The sequence below is a fragment of the Manis javanica genome, chromosome 1, assembly GCF_040802235.1.
Source record: "Manis javanica isolate MJ-LG chromosome 1, MJ_LKY, whole genome shotgun sequence".
In the NCBI taxonomy this organism is placed as follows: domain Eukaryota; kingdom Metazoa; phylum Chordata; class Mammalia; order Pholidota; family Manidae; genus Manis; species Manis javanica.
The window spans coordinates 86166206-86186208 of NC_133156.1; the positions used below are offsets into that span (position 1 = coordinate 86166206).

Below are 20003 nucleotides of genomic sequence, written 5' to 3' on the forward strand. Positions count from 1 at the left end.
CCCGTTATATATCTTTCTGAAAGGTAAATATGTTATAGAGAAGTAGAAGGGTGTAAGAAAAATCTGTTCTATCATGTCTGGGCATTAGAATTTTGCTTAATAATTTGCCAAAATATTCTGTAACCAAGAGCTATGGCATTATGTGTGTACCCAATTAAAGCAATTTTTATTTGGTTTGTCTCCTAACTTAAATTCAGATGACATATAAACCACCACTGAAAGGGGGTTAAAATAAAAATATCTCATTGCCAGACTTCATGAGTAACAACCAGGGTATTCAACTTAAAAAAAAAAATTCACCAAGATTTGTTTTGATCAAATTTAAATGTTTATTGAGTATTAGCCTTTTTTAGGCACATGATATGTGCCATGGTGCATATTAAGTATTTTATTTCTTCAATGTAAGTTAAGATAGAATTTATAGTCCTTAAAAGCAAATTCAAAGGTTTTTAATAATCATACTAGCAGAGTAAGAAGAAGGGAGGAAAAAATGCATGTGTGTGAATGTATAGATGCATATATACCCATGTAAAATATTAAAACAGATGTAGATCAGCCTTTATCATCTTAAAAAATAATCAACAATAGGTGTCAATAATGAAGTAACTATATTCCTGTCTTGAGGTACTCATTACTTCCAGTGTACTACACTTTACTGCATTAAATCAATGAAGCTGCTGTGTGAAAAGTCACCTTTCTTGACCCCCGAAAAAATAGCAGCTCATTTCAGGTGAAGGACATGGACCATTGGGAAGTTTGATGTTTTCTCCCGCTCGTCCAAACTGAATAATCGTTAGTTTTTAGTACTGGTTCACAACACTTCTGAGCCAGGTGTTATGTTCTACTACCCTCCTACAGATTCCATATGCCTTACCATCCACAGCCAATGACACCGTGTCTTGCGTGTCCTCGATCCCGTACATGACGTCACAGCGGTAGAAGCCCGCGTCACTTGCACGCAGCTTGGCCAGGGTGAGCGAGGCATCTCCCACGTCTTCGGAATGTGTAGGCACCGACACCCTCCCTCTATAGCCCTGACCAATCTTGATATTCCCATTTTGGGCCACAAGAACAGTGGTTTCCTTCAAATCTTTTCCACTCTTGTCCAATTCAATCTTAGACCATTTGATTCGGAGAAATTCACTGGTAGTATTGTAACTGGGTGGTAATGTAGGCATGGTTGAAAAATGACAAGGTAGGTTGACTTTTGCAGAAAGGGAGCCCTTAACAGGTGGGCTTTTTTCCATTTGGTCTAGAAAAAAGAGAAATACCACATTAACACTCCTAAAAAGCCCAGACTGAGAGTGTTAAATGCAAGAATGGTATGACCCCCACAGTGGTTCGGTCACACCTCCAGCATGTGAAAAAATTGTAAAGATTTTATATTCAGAGAATAGGATATAATTTCAGTAATGTTCTATAATAAAGACAAGGATTAATAATGCTCATTGTTATGTATTTAAAATACAGCATTCACTTTAAAGAATTTGTTACTTAGTGTTTAACATGAACAACAATAAGTGATAAAATAAAGCAAGTACAGGAAGGCAAGCAATCAAAGACGAAAGGAGACTATAATCAGCAATGCAGGTTTAAAAGACTGCAACTGATGTTAGGAAGAGTGGTTGAAAGGCAAATTTATGTCTACAGGTCAGAAGATGAAAACATTTGTTAAGGAAACTACCACATTACCTCAGAGGAAATGAAAATAAAATTCAAAGAGGAAGTGAAAATAAAAAAGTACTTCAGTAGACTGGAGCAGGGGAAGACTAACAGTTGAAGGACCCTCTTTAGGTTCAGTGTTTGAACCAAAGGCTTTAATCATAATGACAAATCCAGCTGCAATCGCTTTGCAGTGAAACATTACCTCTCGATTATATCCTGGGGGGAAAGTTAGCATCTGTTTGCCTAACCCTTCTAAAGTATTAATCTGCAGAATATCTTTCTGTTTAAGCCCTTAAACTTCTAATGAGAAAGAATGGGGTGACTGCAATTTAACACTGTTACTGTTACATGAAAAAAAAAATGTCTTTCATTCCTATAGGAATCCATACCCCTCCCCTTCCTCTTTCCCCCATTTTCCAGTCTCCACAAATCATCAATACAATGTGTTGGTAATAACAATAGGAATTATTAATACACAGGCAACTCCCACCTGATAAAATCTGGTCAACAATAGTAGCCTCTAGGTAGAGTGAAATAATGAATCTTAAGTAACAAAATGATGTGTATCTAATACTTAATGTGTTAGTGGCCAAAGGTAGTGATGACACACATCTCGATGTGAACACGCATCAGAAATGACACAGTTGTCAATGTACCCCTGTGGGTTCAGTTGTGGATAAGTCATTTTGAAAATTACAGGAAGATATGGAGATATTATGCTGCTTAAGAAAAAAATACTCTTTTGCTAAAGATTGAAATTTAATTCAAAAAGTCTGGCCTGTATAATCTTTCCTATGATACAAATAAATGTAAATAATACACTATTGTATTTACTGTATTTATCATAGAATCACTAATCTATTCCAAATTCATGTTATTCGTTGCTGTCTTGTGTTTATCATTTTACTATTACACCTTGTCCAAAACAGGACTGAAGGCACATGACAAGACTCAATGAAAATAAAATGAAGTGTACTGTTAGCTGTACTGTTAATCCTTAAAATGTTACTAAGACTATGAGGATCTTGAAATGTAAGAGCAAGAGAAAAATTCCATTTTTTATAGACTCCCTGTCTTACAAAATAAATGATCATACTCAGAGTGAAACTGGTCCAATCCTGTACTAAGGACACCCCCGCAAGAGGAAGTGACAGCCAGGCTCCCAGCTGGCTTGTGGCAGACCTGTGACGGGAGACAGGTCACCGTATACCTACTCAGGGAATTGTTCAAGTTTGGGTATTTATTGGATTCTTCCCCTGTCCCTAAATGGTTTTAGTTCCTTTTCAGAGTCTAGGTCCATCCTATACTATTTCTTTAATCATTATCTGAAAACTGCTAGTAATTTCATGTTTCTAAAATAAATATATAAAGCCTACAGGGAACTCCCAGAGAGTGACCCCTACCATTTCACAGTCCTTTCATTTGGAACATATTACAAGAGAGGAAAAGAACAGAACAAAATTTTTTTTTTTTGCCAAAAACAGGGGTCCTGAGAAGGGAAAGGGTGATAATTTTATGATCTAAAAATCTCCTAATTTACATTAATCTCCTAATGTTCTCTGGAATCTCATCTTCCTTCCTGAGTAATTATTTAGATGGTTAACTTCACCACAGATAAAGTATTGCTACTTAAACAGCTTTATCTGAATCAACCTCAATTATAATATTCTTTATCATCTTTTTTATGAGATTCTTTATCATTTCCTAAAAATGAGTTTTAAAAAAAGGATGTCTAATTCCTTTTATTACTAAATTATAGTTCTTCTCACACTTTTAGATATATAGGGGTAGATATGAGATTCACCCAATTTATTCAGTCAGGAGGTTTTCAAAACTTAGAGCATTGCTCAATCACTGTGCTGTAGTGCAAAGCTGTATTAGAACAAAATGATGTTAAAAGGCAAATTTCCCAAGGGTTATTTATCATTCTGAGTGTTTATAGATAGAATAAAATTAAAAGCTTCAGTTGGATATAAGTATATATTCATGTAGAATCTAGTCTTAACAACAAGATTAACAAAAAGCTGTGTGGTCAAGTCTGTTGTGTATGAATTCTTCAGCCTTAATGCATTGGGTCACAATAACTAATTTCAGTAAATCTAAATATTTTAAGAAATAAATGCAGTAGTTCAGAGGATAATGTTTATAGACTAAGCATTTTTTTTTTTTACAAAAAATCCCTGTTACCTGCAAGAACTTGTCTGAAACTCTGACAATATAAGTAATAAAAATGAATTCTAACAAAAAGTTTACTGTTCCCACCAGATGATTTGTAGTCTGAACGAGTATAATAAGGGAGAAATCTCTAAATAATGAATGAATGATCAGTTACCTTTCATTCTCTGTCAATAAATTCTGTGAAGGAAGGGTGATGTAAATTTCATCTATACAATTAGACCAACACATACACAGACCTCAGCCAAATACATGTCAGATTGAGAATATGGGAATTCATCACTCTCTAGGGTGATAAGTATCAATCTCTGGTTCATACATTTACTCATGATTATGCATAACTCCATTTATTAATACTAGAGGAATAGCCAAATAACTAGGTCAACATTAGGTAACCAGCATAATGAGTAATGTTAATACAAAGAGCTCTTCATGCATTAAAACAAGCCAGTAAACAGTAGACAAGGTGTTGGTTTATGTTAGTAATTGTCCTTTTGATTGCCTAGGGTTAAACCTATTGACAACAACCTTATGACAAACACACTTGAATTTGCTCACAAGTGATCACTGTGTGTCTCACTATGAACTTGGCAAATTTGTGTTTATGTGGATCTTCAACTTTTGCCCCTCATGTAAAAATAAAGTTCTTCTGAAATTAGTCCCAGACTAATTACATCCCATGATTGTGATCATAGATTTACAAAGAACTTGATTCTTGGAGTAAAGTATACTGCAGTGGTTAAGAGCATGAACTATGGAGCCCGAGTGCCCAGGCTCAACTGCAGGCTCCATCACTGGGTTTCTGTATGGCCTTCTCCACTAGCTACGCCTCCAAACCTTTCGGTACAGTCGTTTCCTCCTCTGCCAAATGGGGAGAGAAACATCCGCCTCATTGGTGTAGAGATTAAATAAACTATATGAAATACTTAAAGCCTAACACATATAAATTACTCAGAATTGTTAGCTATTATTACTAGTTTAAAATATCATCAAGGAGCTACACCATAAGTAGTTTATTTCCCATTGTTTGTGTGAGTTCTTTCTTTGTTTAAAGTAGAAAGTCTAAACTTTGTTTTCAGTGGAGGGAGGGTTGCTCTGTCCCTCAAGATTCTCCCACTATTTTCTGTAATTCCCTGTCTATGATTACCCACACTAGCCAACTCCTTTTTCTTCTCTCCGTTCTGTGTGCCCCCTCTTCACCGGATGCTGTGGTGCTAGCCTTTCTGTGACCTTCACTTTCACTTCCTGATGATGCCAAAGACCAGCTCCTGGGTGGTTAGCAGGTTGGTGGAGTGTAGACTCTGGCAGCCATCTAGGTCACTCGTATCTCAGTGTAAATGCTACTTTCTCAGAGGCCTTACCAGCTCCCCTTAGTCAGGCCAATCTTCCTGATGACACTCCACCTTATTTTTCATGAATCTGCAAGTATCTAGATAGTTTGTTTGTTGTTTATTGCGCGTCTCATATAACTAGGAGATTAGCTCAATGAAATCCAGAAACAGTGTATGACTCATCCACTGGTACATCCCTGGGCACCCAGAATACCACCTGGCACCCAGAAGGTACCCAGACAATACTGTCAATGGGTAGATAAATGAATGGGTAGAGAGTTGGATGCATGGATGGATGGATGAAGGAACAGATAAGATGGATGGATTGATGGGGTGTTACTAAAGCTTTGAGTCTTGAAGAATGAATTGAAGCAGAATTGTAGAGAACAAGAGAAGGGACTACCAGGCAGATGGAATTAAATGGAAAAAACAGGGAATACAAAAGTCTATGCATGGATTACAAATTATCTGGAGTCTGAAGCATAAAGTGAGTGTGAGAAAGAAATGGAGTGTGAGTCTGCAGAGGCGCACTGGGCAGGAGCAGAGCACTGACACGCACGGTCGCATCGTTCTTACGGACTGCTGTCCACACCCTGGGATCACAGAGCCTTCATTAGGTGGGTACATGACTTAAAGCTAAGAAAAATATTGCATGAGCATTTAACCAGCTACTTTAAAAGAGAGAGAGAGAGAGAGGGAAGGAAAGGAAAAAGGAAAAGAAAGAAAACAGATAGGAAAGGAGAGGAAAGGAAAGAAAGGGAGATGGGAGCAAAACCTTGGCTGTCAGTCATCTCTTTGTCTTGTTGATCTTTCTCAAAATCTAGTCTCCTGAGGGTTTGATAGTCCTTTTTTTAAATAGGAGAGACTTTGAGTAGTACTGAAGAATAAGCCAATGAACCTTTTTGCACAGTTTGAAAGTAATCTGGGAATTTATTGAAAGCCCCCTCGCTGCTTCAGCATCCTCTTCATTATTTTGTTCTGACTGATTTATTAAAAACCAGTTTTTAGCCCAATGATGTTTTAGCTAAAAGTATTCAGCCCTGAATAAATAAAAAATTAATCCTTTATTTTGGTGACTCCATATTGCCATTTGATGTCCCAGGACTTAGATTTTAACTTCTCTTAGCACCAAAGAAATTGTTACCACACTCACCTTTATGTAGTGCATGGGTGGCTATTAAGGTAGAGCACATCCATAAGATGCCCTTTATATTTATCAACATCTTGTCCTAGAAATAAAGAAAAATACAAAGCATATAAGTATTCAGGTTTGTGGAAGGCCATAAATCATAGGCTATTTGTGCACTGTATGCAATGAGAGTACAAGAAGCAGCTCCTCCTGAACTGTAAGAACAAGAGGGAATTTGCAATAGAAGTTGTCCCCACACTCTAATTATTAGTTTGACTCTCAGTCAAAGCAGTAGGTACCAAAATAAGCCCAGAACCCAATTTGGGGATATATCACAATGTGGATATGTGGGACAACCACAACTGGGTAGGCTTTTGCCAGAATAATGAAGACCACAGCCTAAGTAACTAGTGGCTAGGAGCCGGCACAGAGAAGGAGGGGTGACCACAAAGTCTATTTAAGAACAGGAAGCTGGTCATACATGGAGCAAGAGAAGATGGGGAAGAAATAGGAAGAGATGTTGAAAGAAAGGGATTTGCATCAAATGAGGTGGGAAGGAATCCAAGGTGGTTCATTGCACATGGTCTCAAAACAGAGAATAAGGACTTCAATGGGCTTTTAAAAGCGCTGACTCAATTTACTTTCCAGAAGGCTGAACAAACAAAATAAATGTATTATAAGAAGTTGTTAATTCCAAAAAAACACCAGTACTTTTTTGCTATGAGTTTTAAAGCAATTTCAACAGTTCCAAACTCTGAAGGGTAAGGAATGAAAGAGAACACCCTGTTCTGAGAGTCAAAAAGCCCTGCCCTGGCTTTGCCATTAATTTACTGTGTGATTTTGGGAAGACATTTAATAATCTGGGTCTTAGAATGATTCTTTCCAGATTGAATTGCCATGAAGCTGTAACTATGAGGAGGATAAATTTCAGTGTTGGGGACCATCTAGAAATCAAAGCCAATCTTAGCAGAACTACAGAAGATTATTTGATATCCACAGTCGTTACCTTGTCAGCAGTATTTAGAACAATTCTGTAACAGCCATTGTAGATTGGCTACCCAGCAGTCATTGCTTTCTTTTTTCTAATAAAACTCTGATTCCATTCTAGTATCTACCCACCTTCACATAGCCATATACTATAGGGAGACTGGATCAAGGCTCAGCCCCAGGGGACAATCCTGATTATCTTAAGTCAGTTACACTGGTCCCTTTCCATTTGCTAATGATCAGTTTTGGAAAGAGTACAGTTGACCCTTAAGCAGCACAAGTTTGAACTGAACCAGGCTATTGCATGAGCATTTAACCAGTTACTTTAAAAGAGAGAGAGAGAGGGAAGGGAAGGGAAGGGATGGAAAAAGGAAAAAAAAGGAAAACAAAATTACACATGGATTTCAGTAAGTCTATTGGAAAATTTTTTGGAGATTTCAACAATTTGAAAAGTATTTTCTTTTCTCTAGTTTATTGTAAGAAACCAGTATATAATATGTATGACATACAAAACATGCTAAACGACCATTTGTTATTGTTAAGACTTCCAGTCAACAGTAGGCATCAGTAGTTAAGTTTTTGGAGAGTCAAAAGTTATACACGGATTTGTGAGTGTGCAGGAGGTCAGAGCCACTAACCCCTGTGTTGTCAAGAGTCAACTGTATATGATGAGATCTTGGCCAGTGAGATGTAGGAGCATATCTGCAGGGGGTAGAGGGGGTACTCCTGGGAAAGGTATATTCATCTTAAGAAGAGAGTAAAAGGGAGAGATGGTTGCTTTTCTTCACTGGACTCAAACTGTTGTAGCCATAAGTAGTGTACAACTTATGCTTTAAAAAAATTGTCCTGTAACCTATTGCTGAGTGCTTGGAGTCATTACCTGTAAGCTTGTTTTATCTCCTCTGCACAAGAGTAGGCTTCTGGAAAGGAGAGCTAGTATATTCAAACTACTAATTCCCATAATATTTCCACAGTGCCAGGTTCAGAGAAAACCCTTGAGGAAGGTTTGTGGACCAAATTCATGACAAATGCTTCCACTTCCTACTCAGAAACACACTTTGAGGTGAAATGCTGACAACTTCTTACAAATATGGACAAGAAGCTAATTAATACCTGAAATGCACTTAAATCAGTCCAGTTGAATATTTGCCACAACACAATATTATCTGATGTTGGTCAGTATCTAGAGGGTCAGTTCTCATAACCAAACCAGAGAAAAAGTGTGGTCCTGGCCCAGAAATAGTTCTTCTACATCTTGTTTCCTATCCAAGACCAATACTGAAAGTCTAACTAACTCTTTGTGCCATACTTCATTCTCAAAAAAGTTTCTTTCTCTCCTTTTTGAAGAATAGTGGCAAGTGGTTTTTCTCTGTCTATATAGCAAGTATAATCATCACTTGCCTTAAGACTGCCCCTAAGACAAGAGTAGGGAAGGAAGCCAGTGCATTAAAAATATACCATCAGCCATGTTTTAAATATGTTAGTATAAATATGTTTGAATAAGTTGTCAACATATAAAAATTGGGGTTTTCACACTAAGTCTCAGACCTCTGACTTGTTATGGAACATCACGACAAGCAGCTCTAGGCCCACATTCTTACTGGCCCATTATCAGCACTGAGCAGGGGAAGCACCTTTGCTCTGTGCACTCGCGGTCGTCACTGACCCCACGTGGCTTCCCATCCGTCTCCTGAGTTTGCAACCCTTGATTTAAAGGTGGATCATTTATCTCTATAGAAAATATCTCAGAGTGCTTTAACTGGCCTTAGCTGCCTCCGAACTACAGCCTCTTCCTTGCAGTCCATCGGCATCACTCTCTTGCTCTATTAAACCTCTGTCATGTTTATGACTGTTAAGACTATTAACACTATTTGCCTCCTGCATTTGATCTTACTAAATCAGACACTTTTTAAAGCCTCTTGTAATGTTTTTAGTGCCACTCCCACCTGCATTTCTATTCTTCTGCTCTTCTGTGACTGTGTTGTTAGCGTAATCTGTTAGTGATAACAAGTCTGTCTGTATAGAAAAACCTGGAGATATGAGAGCCAGTGCCTATATTTAGCCTTCTGCCCCAATGAAGTCAATGAGAAGAGGAGAAAGTCATTGAATAATCAAGGCACAGCTGACTGAGGCTGTTTAATTGCCTGGGAGACACAAGAGCAAGGTCAACAGGACGACCGACTATCCATGAGAAATGACTGCAGAGAGGAAAAGGGTCATGCCAGGGATGGGCTGCCTCCGAGAAAGAAAGAACCACGGTTCCAGGAAACAAATATTTAATATTCTCCCTTGATCCTGGGGAAGCCCCACTGAGCACAGGGTGGCTTAAGGATGCAGAGACTGATTTTGTCTTCCAGTCTTCAAATTAATTACCCTAGACAACCAATTGTCTGGGACACCTCAGCCACAAGGTGGATATAACAAGCAGTGACTGTCAAACGGCTCCTGGTGCTTTTTCCCAGGAGGACTAACTGTGATACAGAGAGAAATGTCATGGTTTAAACACGAAATCTCATGAATTTACTTCACAGAAGCAAGGCATCATGTGAATTTATCACTAACCTGTGACTGGATTCCTTGGCTAAGCTTTTTCATGTCACTGCCCCCTTAGAACTGCTCTGTTCTCCATGTGGAGAATGCCTTCCTCGTTCCTCTATCTAAAACATTGCGCTCTATTCCCTATTCCATACTCTGTTTTCATCAGAGCACATATCAACATTATATATATATATGAGAATTGCCTTTTTTACCTACAATAGTATAAGCTCCAGAAGAGCAGCCTAGTGCTTTGCTCTCTGCTGTATCCACAATGCCCAGGACATTCAGGAAATGTGTTGAATGAATAAATATGCCCATTTTTTTCATAACTAGATGCATGTTATATACACTATTTGGTACATTACTTTCTTCACATAAAATACAGTGTATCTCGGAGAACATTCGCTATCAGCAAATATAGTTTTTCTGTGTTGATTTAACAGCTGCATAGTTTTCCATTAGATGAATGTAGCATCTTTTATTTCATCAGTTACTGTGATGAGCATTTAAGGTGTGTCTAAAATGTTGCTACTAGAAACAATGCTGCAAAGGGCATCCTTGTCCATTTGTCTTGGGTGACATTTTTACCAAAGTCTATGTGACAATATCTAGAAGAGGAGTTGCAGGGTCAATGGGTATATACATTTTTAAAAATTTGATAGCTATTTTCCAAATTCTTTCCTAAAAAAAAGATGAACCTATTTACATTCCCACAGTAGATGAGAAATGCAGTTTCCTCAAAACCTAGCCAACACAAACTTTCATCAATTTTTTTAAAGCTTTAGTGCTCTGGTTGATGAAATAATGGTGCACCATATTATTGTTGTTTTAATTAGCATTTCTTCAATTTTGAGTGAGGCTGAGCAACTTTATATGATCAAAAAGCATATTTCTCTTTCTGCCAACTGTCTGTATGTAAAATTTGCCTTTTTTTTTGATAGATTGTGATCTTTTATTTGTAAAAGTTCTTGGCGTATCAGAAGTTATTAGCTTTTTGTTTCTCATGTGTTGCAGATATTTTCCAAATGTGTTATCTGTTTTTGTGTAAATAGCTATGATTTAGTCAAACTTACCTATCTTTCCAAGTATCTTTTATTTAGAACAGGTTTCTCTACTCTCAGCTTATTATTTTAAAAATCCCATGATTTCCTCTAGCTATTTTTTTTAATGTCATTCTATACATTTCATATTTGATCCATCTTAAACTATTTTAGGATAAGAAATGGGACCAAGATTGACTCTTAGTTTGAGTGGACCAATCAGTACACCCCAAAACATTTGTTGAAAAATCCTTCTTTTTCACTGAATTTCCATGTCCATTTTAATCTATTCCTGAACTCTGTCTTCTGTTCAATAAAACTAGACAATCTCTTAAAACAATATGGCTCTTTCTAACTCATTTTATAGATTTAGTGAGAAATGCATGATTTAGATAATACTGTTATTGTTAAAATTATAGAATTAGATCAATATAAGTTCCATGGACATAACATATTAACACTTGTATAGTTTTCCATTTGCCAAAGCCTTTCTACAGGTATTCACCCTTTCGACGTTTACAACTGTATTTCAATTTAATAGACTTTGACACCTATGGTCTACAAGTTGTTTCTTAACCTGGTTTTCTCTGCTGGCAAGTGTAACTCAAGCTTTCTGACTCCAAGTCGAGTGCTCATTGCACTACACCACAGGTAATATCAACTCAGTAATTTAATATAAGTAAAAAGATGATAAGTTACATACTATATTATATGCTTATTATAAGCTATATAATCTCATTTTCACAAACACCCCTCAAAATTCTGAGAAGAATGTGGTATAATGTACATAAATACAGAAACAAGGTAAATATAAACATAGACCTGCATTTATACTCTTTTATAGGTGATCTGTCCAGAAGAGTTTCAGGAAACATAACTGACAAACACATTAAGTGATGACACTTTGCACTGACTTGCTGACATATGAACACCCACAACACATTCAGTGTTAAGAACATAACAGAGTCAAAACTCCTGGAAAATATATATGTAATAAAAATGTGTAACTATATCTAAGTATAATTTACCAAGTCTTGACTATCAGATAAAACTGGGGAAAATTCATTAATCGATGCAGAGCTCAGCCAAGACCCTTACCTCTATTTACCCTTGTTCTGATTATGCATCAGAGAGAGTATGACACCTGTGTTTTCTGGTAAAGTACAGACCTAGGCAACAATTAGCATGTTTTCTCCGAACAGAGCAAGTAAGTAACCTCCAACAATGAGTGTTTGTGAGTCCTAACTGGTTTATCTAGGTGGGTGGTGAAATAATAGCCAACTCAGTCATTCACTCTTTTCCTCAAATGAGCTGTATGTCTTGAGAAGTTCTGCTCACAGAGCCATACCACATTTTAAAACAGTGTCTAGAGATGTTTGTCCATGAATAAAGTCAACGAAAATGTTTAAACCCCTCTAGGAAAGGAGAGCTTAGTTATATGACTGTTGGGAGTCAGTTTCAGTTGATCTTTGTGCCCTCCAAGGCTCTGATGCTCAATTAGTGACCAATTATTAACCACAGAGTACTTAAGAATAATAATGTGAGGAAAGAGAGAACAATGACTCTATCTTTACATTAATCATATTCAGCCTTAAGTTAGGTTTTTAGATCCTTTCCAAATAGAATTTACAAGGGTGCAGACAGATACCGGTATCCTGGAGTATCAGAACTACTCCCCTCCAGTTTGTAAACACAGAAAAAAAGAAGAAACTACGTCTTTAAACATACATATATCTATGGGGATTCTGCTCAAACTGCATTTTTAAAAGCAGTCAATGCAATTTAGGAATAACCTTAGTATCTTCTTTATCTACTAAGAAAATCAAAACAAAATTTTGTATTCTTACGTAAGTCCTTAATGACAGTCTTGACTCTCATGCCTCTTCCCACCACCCCCAGGAAAATCAAGGACTGTGGACTTCCTGCTGGAGGAAGGAATTTCTCAATGGCTTTGGACTCCATTGGAACTCATTGCAGTCGTTAGTGGGTGCAGACACGGACAACTGTAAATTATTCCTTTCTTATAGTTCAAAATTAGGAGTCAGTCTCTGAGACCTTCTGCTTGATATAATCTTACATTCCAAGTATACTGGAATGTTCCCCAAGTACAGTCCCCAAACTGGGAACAGATTTATCTCAGAAAACTAGTTGTTGCTTCCATTGGTGCCTTCCTATTTTTATACCAAAATCATAACATCCTATTTTAGGACTTTATATGAATATTTTCACGGAGAAGTTCGGCACAACTGCCAAGCAGTACTTAATTTAGGTCACAGCTTTTTAGGAGGACTCCAAAAGGGATAGTGGTACAGAATCTGAGATGGAAGCGATCATTAAAAGCCTGTTCTCCAAGGTAAAGCGAAGAAGCGGCCACGTCTGGTCTGTGCCACGTGCGCCCAGGTCACTCTGTCAGTATTTCACTACTAGGTGCTGAGCGCCCACTCTGGCCGGCAGAGCAAGGGTTCCGGACGCGCAGGGACCCCCAGGGGCCACATTTGGGCTCAGGAATTCTATCAGTCCTGTCAACTGGCAACGACTGGCATTCTACACCAGCTCTTTACGACAGTTTGGAACGTTATTATACTGTAATTGACTAAAAATGGTCTTAACCCAACTTGAACGTATTTAAAAAGTCAATATATGGAGCACAGGATAAATTCGTCTATTCCTGCCAAAAAATAGTTTACTTGGAATCAATCTTTACTTCCTTCCTGTCTCAAGGCAAAAGCTCCTCCTACAACTCCCAGGACTCCAGAAAAAAGAAACTTGAGTCTTTTAATAAGCGTTTAGAGCTTTCTGGATAGGAGTCTCGGCTCTCCCGCCGCCGCCGGCAGCCAGGCAGGGGTGCGTGACCGCGGGGCTCTCAGCGAGGAGCCCGCCCCCAGCCCGCGCCCCGCCCGCGTCCGGCGCGCCTAGCCAAGCCCCGCCCCGCCGGCCTCCGGCGGGGACCCCGAAGGCGCTGCGCCAGCTCCCAGGCTGAGCGCACTGCCGCAGCGGCCGGGCAGCCGTCTCCGAGCCTGAGAAGTCACACCCGTCTCGGGCCGGGAGCTGAAGCCTCAGCCCACGTGGCGGCAGCTGGTGACTCTTGCGCTGCCGGAGGGCCGGCGCGGTCGCTCCCTCCGAGCCCGCTGAGCGAGTGGGGAGCGGCTCCCGGCGCCAGCTGCTCCGAGGGGCTAGTTCCCCTACCTTTCCATCCCGGCACGCCCCTTCAGTCATGTTTGCCGTCGCTCGTGGGATTGAAAAAAGATATCTTAAAACAAGCCGCCGAATTCAGTCCCAAACCTCGAAAACACACCCTGCGTGTCCTCTCCCAGCTGTCTGCATGCATCTGCCCCATCTCCATGCCTTTCTTCCTCCCCTTCCCTGCTCTGACCCCTTCGCAGCTTTTCTCTTTCCTTCCGGCTCCTGCCTCTTCCCAAATTTCCACGTTTGCCCTGTATCGTGTAGTCGAGGAAACAAACTGGGTTAGGATACCTTCTTCTGTAACGTTCTTGGGCGCAGCCCTAACACTGGATTCAAGTATTCCTGGACCTTAGTAAAATTTCCTAAAGTAAGGCATTCTATACTGTCTGTCTTAAAGTGACGCCCAAGACTGAGCATCAAAACCCCCACACCTGGACCGTGTGTGTTCGTCCAAGTTGCAGAAGGCCTAGAGCGCCGCGCACCTCCCAGCCGTCAAGAGAAGGCACTTTTGCGCTTGGCAAAGCAAGGCCTCCTTTTCGGGTTCGCCAAACCACTCTGAAGTAGAAAATTAACGACTAAAGGGGTTAGCTAGGGTCCATCCTTGAATATTCGGTTGTGAAAACGCCTTGAGGTTGGTTTGGTTTGGTTTGGTAGGGGTGGAGGCACATTTTTCTCTACCTGTGTTGAATTTCTCCATCAGGGGGCGCCCACACCCGACTCAAAACTCCCTATTCCTAGACATCTGAATTATGCAATCCCGAAGCTAGCCAACGGAGGGGCAGATCCGAAGGAACCGCTGCCTCCCTCGCTCCTCCCTCCTATGCTGCCTGGGCGGACAGGGGAGGCAGGGATTTCACACTAGCCATTCATTTGTCAGCTGTGGGGGAGGGGACGCAGGAGCGAGAGAGCTGGAGCAGCGGCTGGGAGAGGGGAAGGGAGGCTGTGAAGATGGAGACAGAGAAGAAGAGACAAAGATGAGAAATGGGACTGTCTTTCCGCTTGTGGGTGTGCGCACCTCGGCACAGCTCTCCAGAAGCTGCACAGATTTCTCCTGCCTCCCGCAGCATCACCCCGGGACATGCAGGACTTGCTGGAGCGCAGCTGGATCCGAGAACAAATAGTTTAAACTATGACTTTAATTTTATACCTCGGTCTCTGCTGCCATACATACTGACCGCTAAACGCCCAGTGACACTGCGAACAGGGACAATTCTGATGCCCCCCAGCACGCACGCACCAGGGATGTTGGCTGCAGGAGCCCACGCCTCTGCAAGGCAGTGGTAAGCTCCAGCCGAGAACGTCCCCCGGGGCTCCCGGCACACGCTCTCGGCGACCGTCGACCCGCCAGTAAAGTTGCACAACTAGGGCCGAGAGCAAGTAGATGGTGGGGAGTTAGAAGGAAAAGGAGGGCAGATGCAGTCAGGGCAGGAGGGCTGGTCGTAGAGGCCCCAGATTCGGGTCCCTGAGCCACCTTTGTCTGCGGAGCTCTCTGCACACTGGTTTGCAGGTTCAGACGGGAGCGAAATCCTCCACTTTGCTCTTCATGGTGAGAGAAAAATTCTTGCACATCCCGGCTTGTTTGGGGCAAGCTTTTCCCGCCCAGGCGCCTACCGGACCTCCGCGGCGCTCCAACAACCCCACCCCCCATCCCCTGCTCGCTCCTGGTCGGCCCCCGTACACCACGCGCAGGACAAAAGAACCCAGGGGCACTGGAGAGAGCCTTGACAGCCCCCAAGTAGCCAAAGAGACGCGGCCCTGGGACCCTGGACCTCCCCCGGTCGAACCTCCTCCCAGACTGCCGGCGGGCTGAAGGGGTCAGGTCTGCGCAGGTTCCGGGCTGCTGGGGCGCAGAATCGCCCTGTCAGGATCTGCCGGGGAACAGCCTTCCAGGAACACCGGGCACTGACCGCACACCAGGGCCTGGAACCAGGTGGCCTGCACCAAGGCGGCTGGGGGGACTTGTACCCGGGCAAGTCGCAGGAGTCTCCATTCAAACTTTTGCCCCGAGCAGGTTAACAAAAAAAGATCAAGGTGCCAGGGTGCCTCGCTTCTCTACAACTCAAGACCCCGGGACTTTTCTGGGGGTTCTCCACAATTCCTTTCCTTTCCTTCCCCCAATTCCGTTAGTCCTTCTACCTCCACCCCACCCCGGGCTTCTTTTGTCTGGATCTTTTTCAGCATCACGGTCCCTCTGTATTCCTCTCTCCAAATGTCCATCTGAAAGTTACCTGCATTTTAAAAAGTGCATATATTTTCTTAACTTAGCCTTACAGCTAGTTCTCTTTACCTTAATTAAAACCTTCTACCAATTACCGTGTACTTTTTTTTTAAGGTCGCTTTTTTTTTAACAAGTTTTTTTTTTTTAAAGGGGGAACAAAAGAAACGTGATTACCTTGAAAGGCGGCTTATTGCAGTTTGGGGGGAAAAATTCACCGCAGCGCTGCGCGAATGGGCTCGGCGTTGCCGGGGCGGGTCACATAGGAAGAGCGGTGGCCTGGGGAAGGGTGCGGAGGGTGCAGGACGCCGCTGGAGGATGCGGGAGGATGCGGGGCTGGCCACAGATCCCGGTCCCAGTGCCTGTCCACAGCACCTACTGTCCGCGGCTGTTGCGCCCTCCTGCCTAGACTTCTTCCCCAGAAAGGCTCGGGGCAGCTCGCCTGCAAGTTCAAATGCGGGTTGTGACACCCATCATCATTATATCACTGTACCGTCAGCACCGAGGAGGAGACTCAGCGAGGAGGAGGAGGAGGAAGAGGAGGAGGAGGGTTCATTCACAGGCTCCTGAAGCGCTCCACAGCTTCAGCCACTCCTAAGCGCCCAGGCTTGGAAAGCAGGCAGAGGGGCGGAAAGGCAGCTCCAGCGCCTGCGGTAGGGACCGCCTGCCTCCTTCCCCAGGCACTCCCACCTCTCGGCGTTTCTTCCTGACAAGAAGTACCAATCGGCTTGGGGACAGCAGCGCTCCCCATTCAGCGACTCCCTGAGTAGCATCGCGCTGGCTCACGGAACCCGCTGCCCTCCCACTCGCCCCCACCCCCACTTCCCCGCCCTCTGTTCTGTTAGGGGAAAGGAGCCCCCAGGCTCTTGTGGGGCAGGCCAACACTAGACAACTGGGGACCCGTGATTCTTTTTGGGAGCAAACGAAACTCGGTAAAATCTGTAAAGAACTTGGTTATACTGTTTTTACACGGCCCCAGAGCCTGCCTGTCCCATCTGAAGGATGTGTCAGACTCGCGGCTTCTGCCAACCTGAAAGAGACACTGAGAAAACGAGATCCTTCTGAGATCTGGAGGGAAAGTGTAAAAATTCCCCACTGTCTTCCCCGGGAACTGCTCAATGGGGAGCCCAACGTCATTGCGCAATCTACAAAGACCCCGGTAATGAAGGGCTGGACAGGAAATTCCCCGAAGCAAATCTCTTGTCGGATTTAAACAGATCCTTTTCCGCTGCCACAAACCTAAATCTACAGTCTGCTTTCTTCGCTCGTCCTTTCTCTCAGTCTCTCGAAGTGTCCCTCATGGTAGACTACTTAATAATTTTTCTAGCTAACAGAGACTCCTTGGATCTATCAATCACCTTGTGGTCAGGAAATGGGATCATAATCTTTCATGAGTTTATGTGATTTTCTTTTTCAGCCAGGCCCACCGGACTATGTAAACAACATCAGCCCATGGAAGAACACCCTGCATTGTGTTACAGAAGATTTCCAATAGGACTTTACAGAGCAAAGGGTCAACCAGTTGACACAAAGGATTTCTGCCCCTTAGAAAAGAGGGACTTTGTATTTTCCTTTTCTTTGATGTCAAGTATGAGTTTATACAATGGGAACAAAATAAGTCCAAGGTGCACATCAGTTTAACGCTCTGGATACTAGAATAGATAGTAAACTACTATTACTACACAAATATGCAAGTATCCTCATAAATCTCTCTGAAGTTTCTACTTAAAAAATTACATTAAACACAACACCTCACAACAGTGATGGTCAATGGAGAAAGTCCATTTTCACTCTCAGTTTCTTTGAGTAGGTTGGCTTAAGCTCATACTTTAAAACTCAGAATAGCTCAGACTCCTGTGCATCCCCATTTGTTATGTTTCTTTTGCGTTGTATGCATTCTGCATGGTCATATATTTTAGGTGACAAATGGGTAGAAGTTTTGTCCAGAATATTTTAGTTCTCAAAATGTGCACCTTCCATTTCTTTTTTTACTTATGTAATTTATCATCTCACTACAGTGAATGGCATAAGTATTAACTGCAGGATTTGGAAATCAAATTTGTTTTTTCACAATGATTTATTTGTTCTTAATATAGTTATTATACCACCATTCGTAACACTAAAATTCTATTCCATTAAATGTTTGGAATAATGGAGTCACAGAACAGAATCAGATTTCAACATTTACATTTAATAGGTAAGCAAACTAAGGCCCAGAAAATTACTTTCTTTAAGTCAAACAATTAATAGCAGAGCTGGTTACCAGAACACAATTCTTGACTTCTAGTCCAGTGGTCTTTTCAGTGCTACTCATAGCAAATTTACAATCAAGGTGACTTTAATCAGAAAGGGAAAAAATGAAATAAAATAATACTTATTTAAATTTAAACTCCAGGCATTAGGGGAGAGGTTTTTCTGGAACATTTCAAGATGTGTATTATTATTCTCACTCTTAAATTTGAGAAAACTTAGGTGAGTTCCAAAAAGTTTAGGTTGTTTTGCCCAAGGCCAGTTTCCAAGTGGTAGATCTGCCTATCTGAAAAGCTCATTAACTCTCCATTACTCCCTTCATAATACAGTTAAGTAAAACATTTCTACAAAGGAGACCTAGAGCAGAAACAAGTAACTAATAGAAGATTAATATCCATTTTCAAGTAAATGTTAATAGTAACATTCACTGTAAATAGTGCCATCTGTACATGGTGGAACATGATGAAAAATTATGGGTCAGATACTCTTTGCGTGCTGATATTTTCCTTTATCTTGCACAATGTGTTTCTCTAGCCGTACAACATTTGTATGTCCATAGACATTATAACTCTTGACTGAGTAGTTCTACAGGGCAAAGGCACTTTCTCAGGCAGACTTGCCTAGTCAGAACATGGACAATGTTGAGAAGTTTTTACTGCATGCCTTTTCTTTACTTTAGCTTCTAACATTATTATTTAGAAAATTAAATATTTCTCTAGGCTGTCAAATAGCTAAAATGAAATGAATATCTGCTTTATTTCTCTATGGCAGATTTCCCCTTGTAGCCTTCTATAATAGAGAAGGATTAAAAAGGAATTTACACGACTAACAGTTGACAAAGGAAAAGGGACTGGGGGAGGTGGGTGGTAAGGGAGGGAGAAGGGGAATAAGGTTACAATTAGCACACATAATGTAGTGGGGGCGGGGCATGGGGAAGGCAGTATAGCACAGTGAAGACAAGTAGTGATTCTGTAGCATCTTACTACGCTGATGGACAGTGACTGTAATGGGGTATGTTGGGGGGGACTTGATAATGGCGGGAATCTAGTAACCACAATGTTGTTAATATAATTGTATATTAATGATACCAAAATAAAAATAAATAAATAATAAAAAATAAAAAGGAACACATAACAACTACATTTAGGATAGAGTTTACAGCTGTATTCTCCCTCCCTCCCTCCCTCCTTCCTCCCAACCTCCCTCTTTGCCTCCCTCTCTTCCTTCCTTCCTTCCTTCCTTCCTTCCTTCCTTCCTTCCTTCCCTCCTTCCTTCCTTCCTCCCTCCCTTCCTTCCTTCCTTCCCTCCTTCCTTCCTTCCTTCCTTCTTTCCTTCCTTTCTTCCTTCTCTTCTTTCTTATTTTCACTAAGACAAAGATAATAAGAGAGGAGTTATTTCTGATTCTCCCATGTCTGAAAATTATCAAAGTTTTTGAATGGGAAAATATATATTCACAGCTTTTATAACCAAAACTATATTTGCCCATTACA

The 20003-nt window shown here is 41.4% G+C and overlaps 1 protein-coding gene across 4 annotated transcripts in view; it reads right to left on the reverse strand.

Annotated features, from left to right (window-relative positions):
• The window catches only part of VCAN (versican), a 102955-nt gene extending 85919 nt beyond the window's left edge, over window positions 1-17036 (reverse strand). Inside the window, exons 1-3 of one of the 4 annotated variants that reach the window (XM_017675803.3) lie at window positions 16441-17036; window positions 6325-6400; window positions 875-1252 (exon numbers count right to left, since the gene is read on the reverse strand). In XM_017675803.3, the coding sequence (XP_017531292.2) occupies window positions 875-1252; window positions 6325-6394 (448 nt within the window). In that variant the 5' untranslated portion in view covers window positions 6395-6400; window positions 16441-17036. The remainder of the gene's footprint in view (window positions 1-874; window positions 1253-6324; window positions 6401-16440) is intronic. The other 3 variants (XM_073234425.1, XM_073234427.1, XM_017675804.3) reach the window with 3 other exon arrangements.
• Between the last annotated feature and the right edge of the window lie 2967 nt (window positions 17037-20003).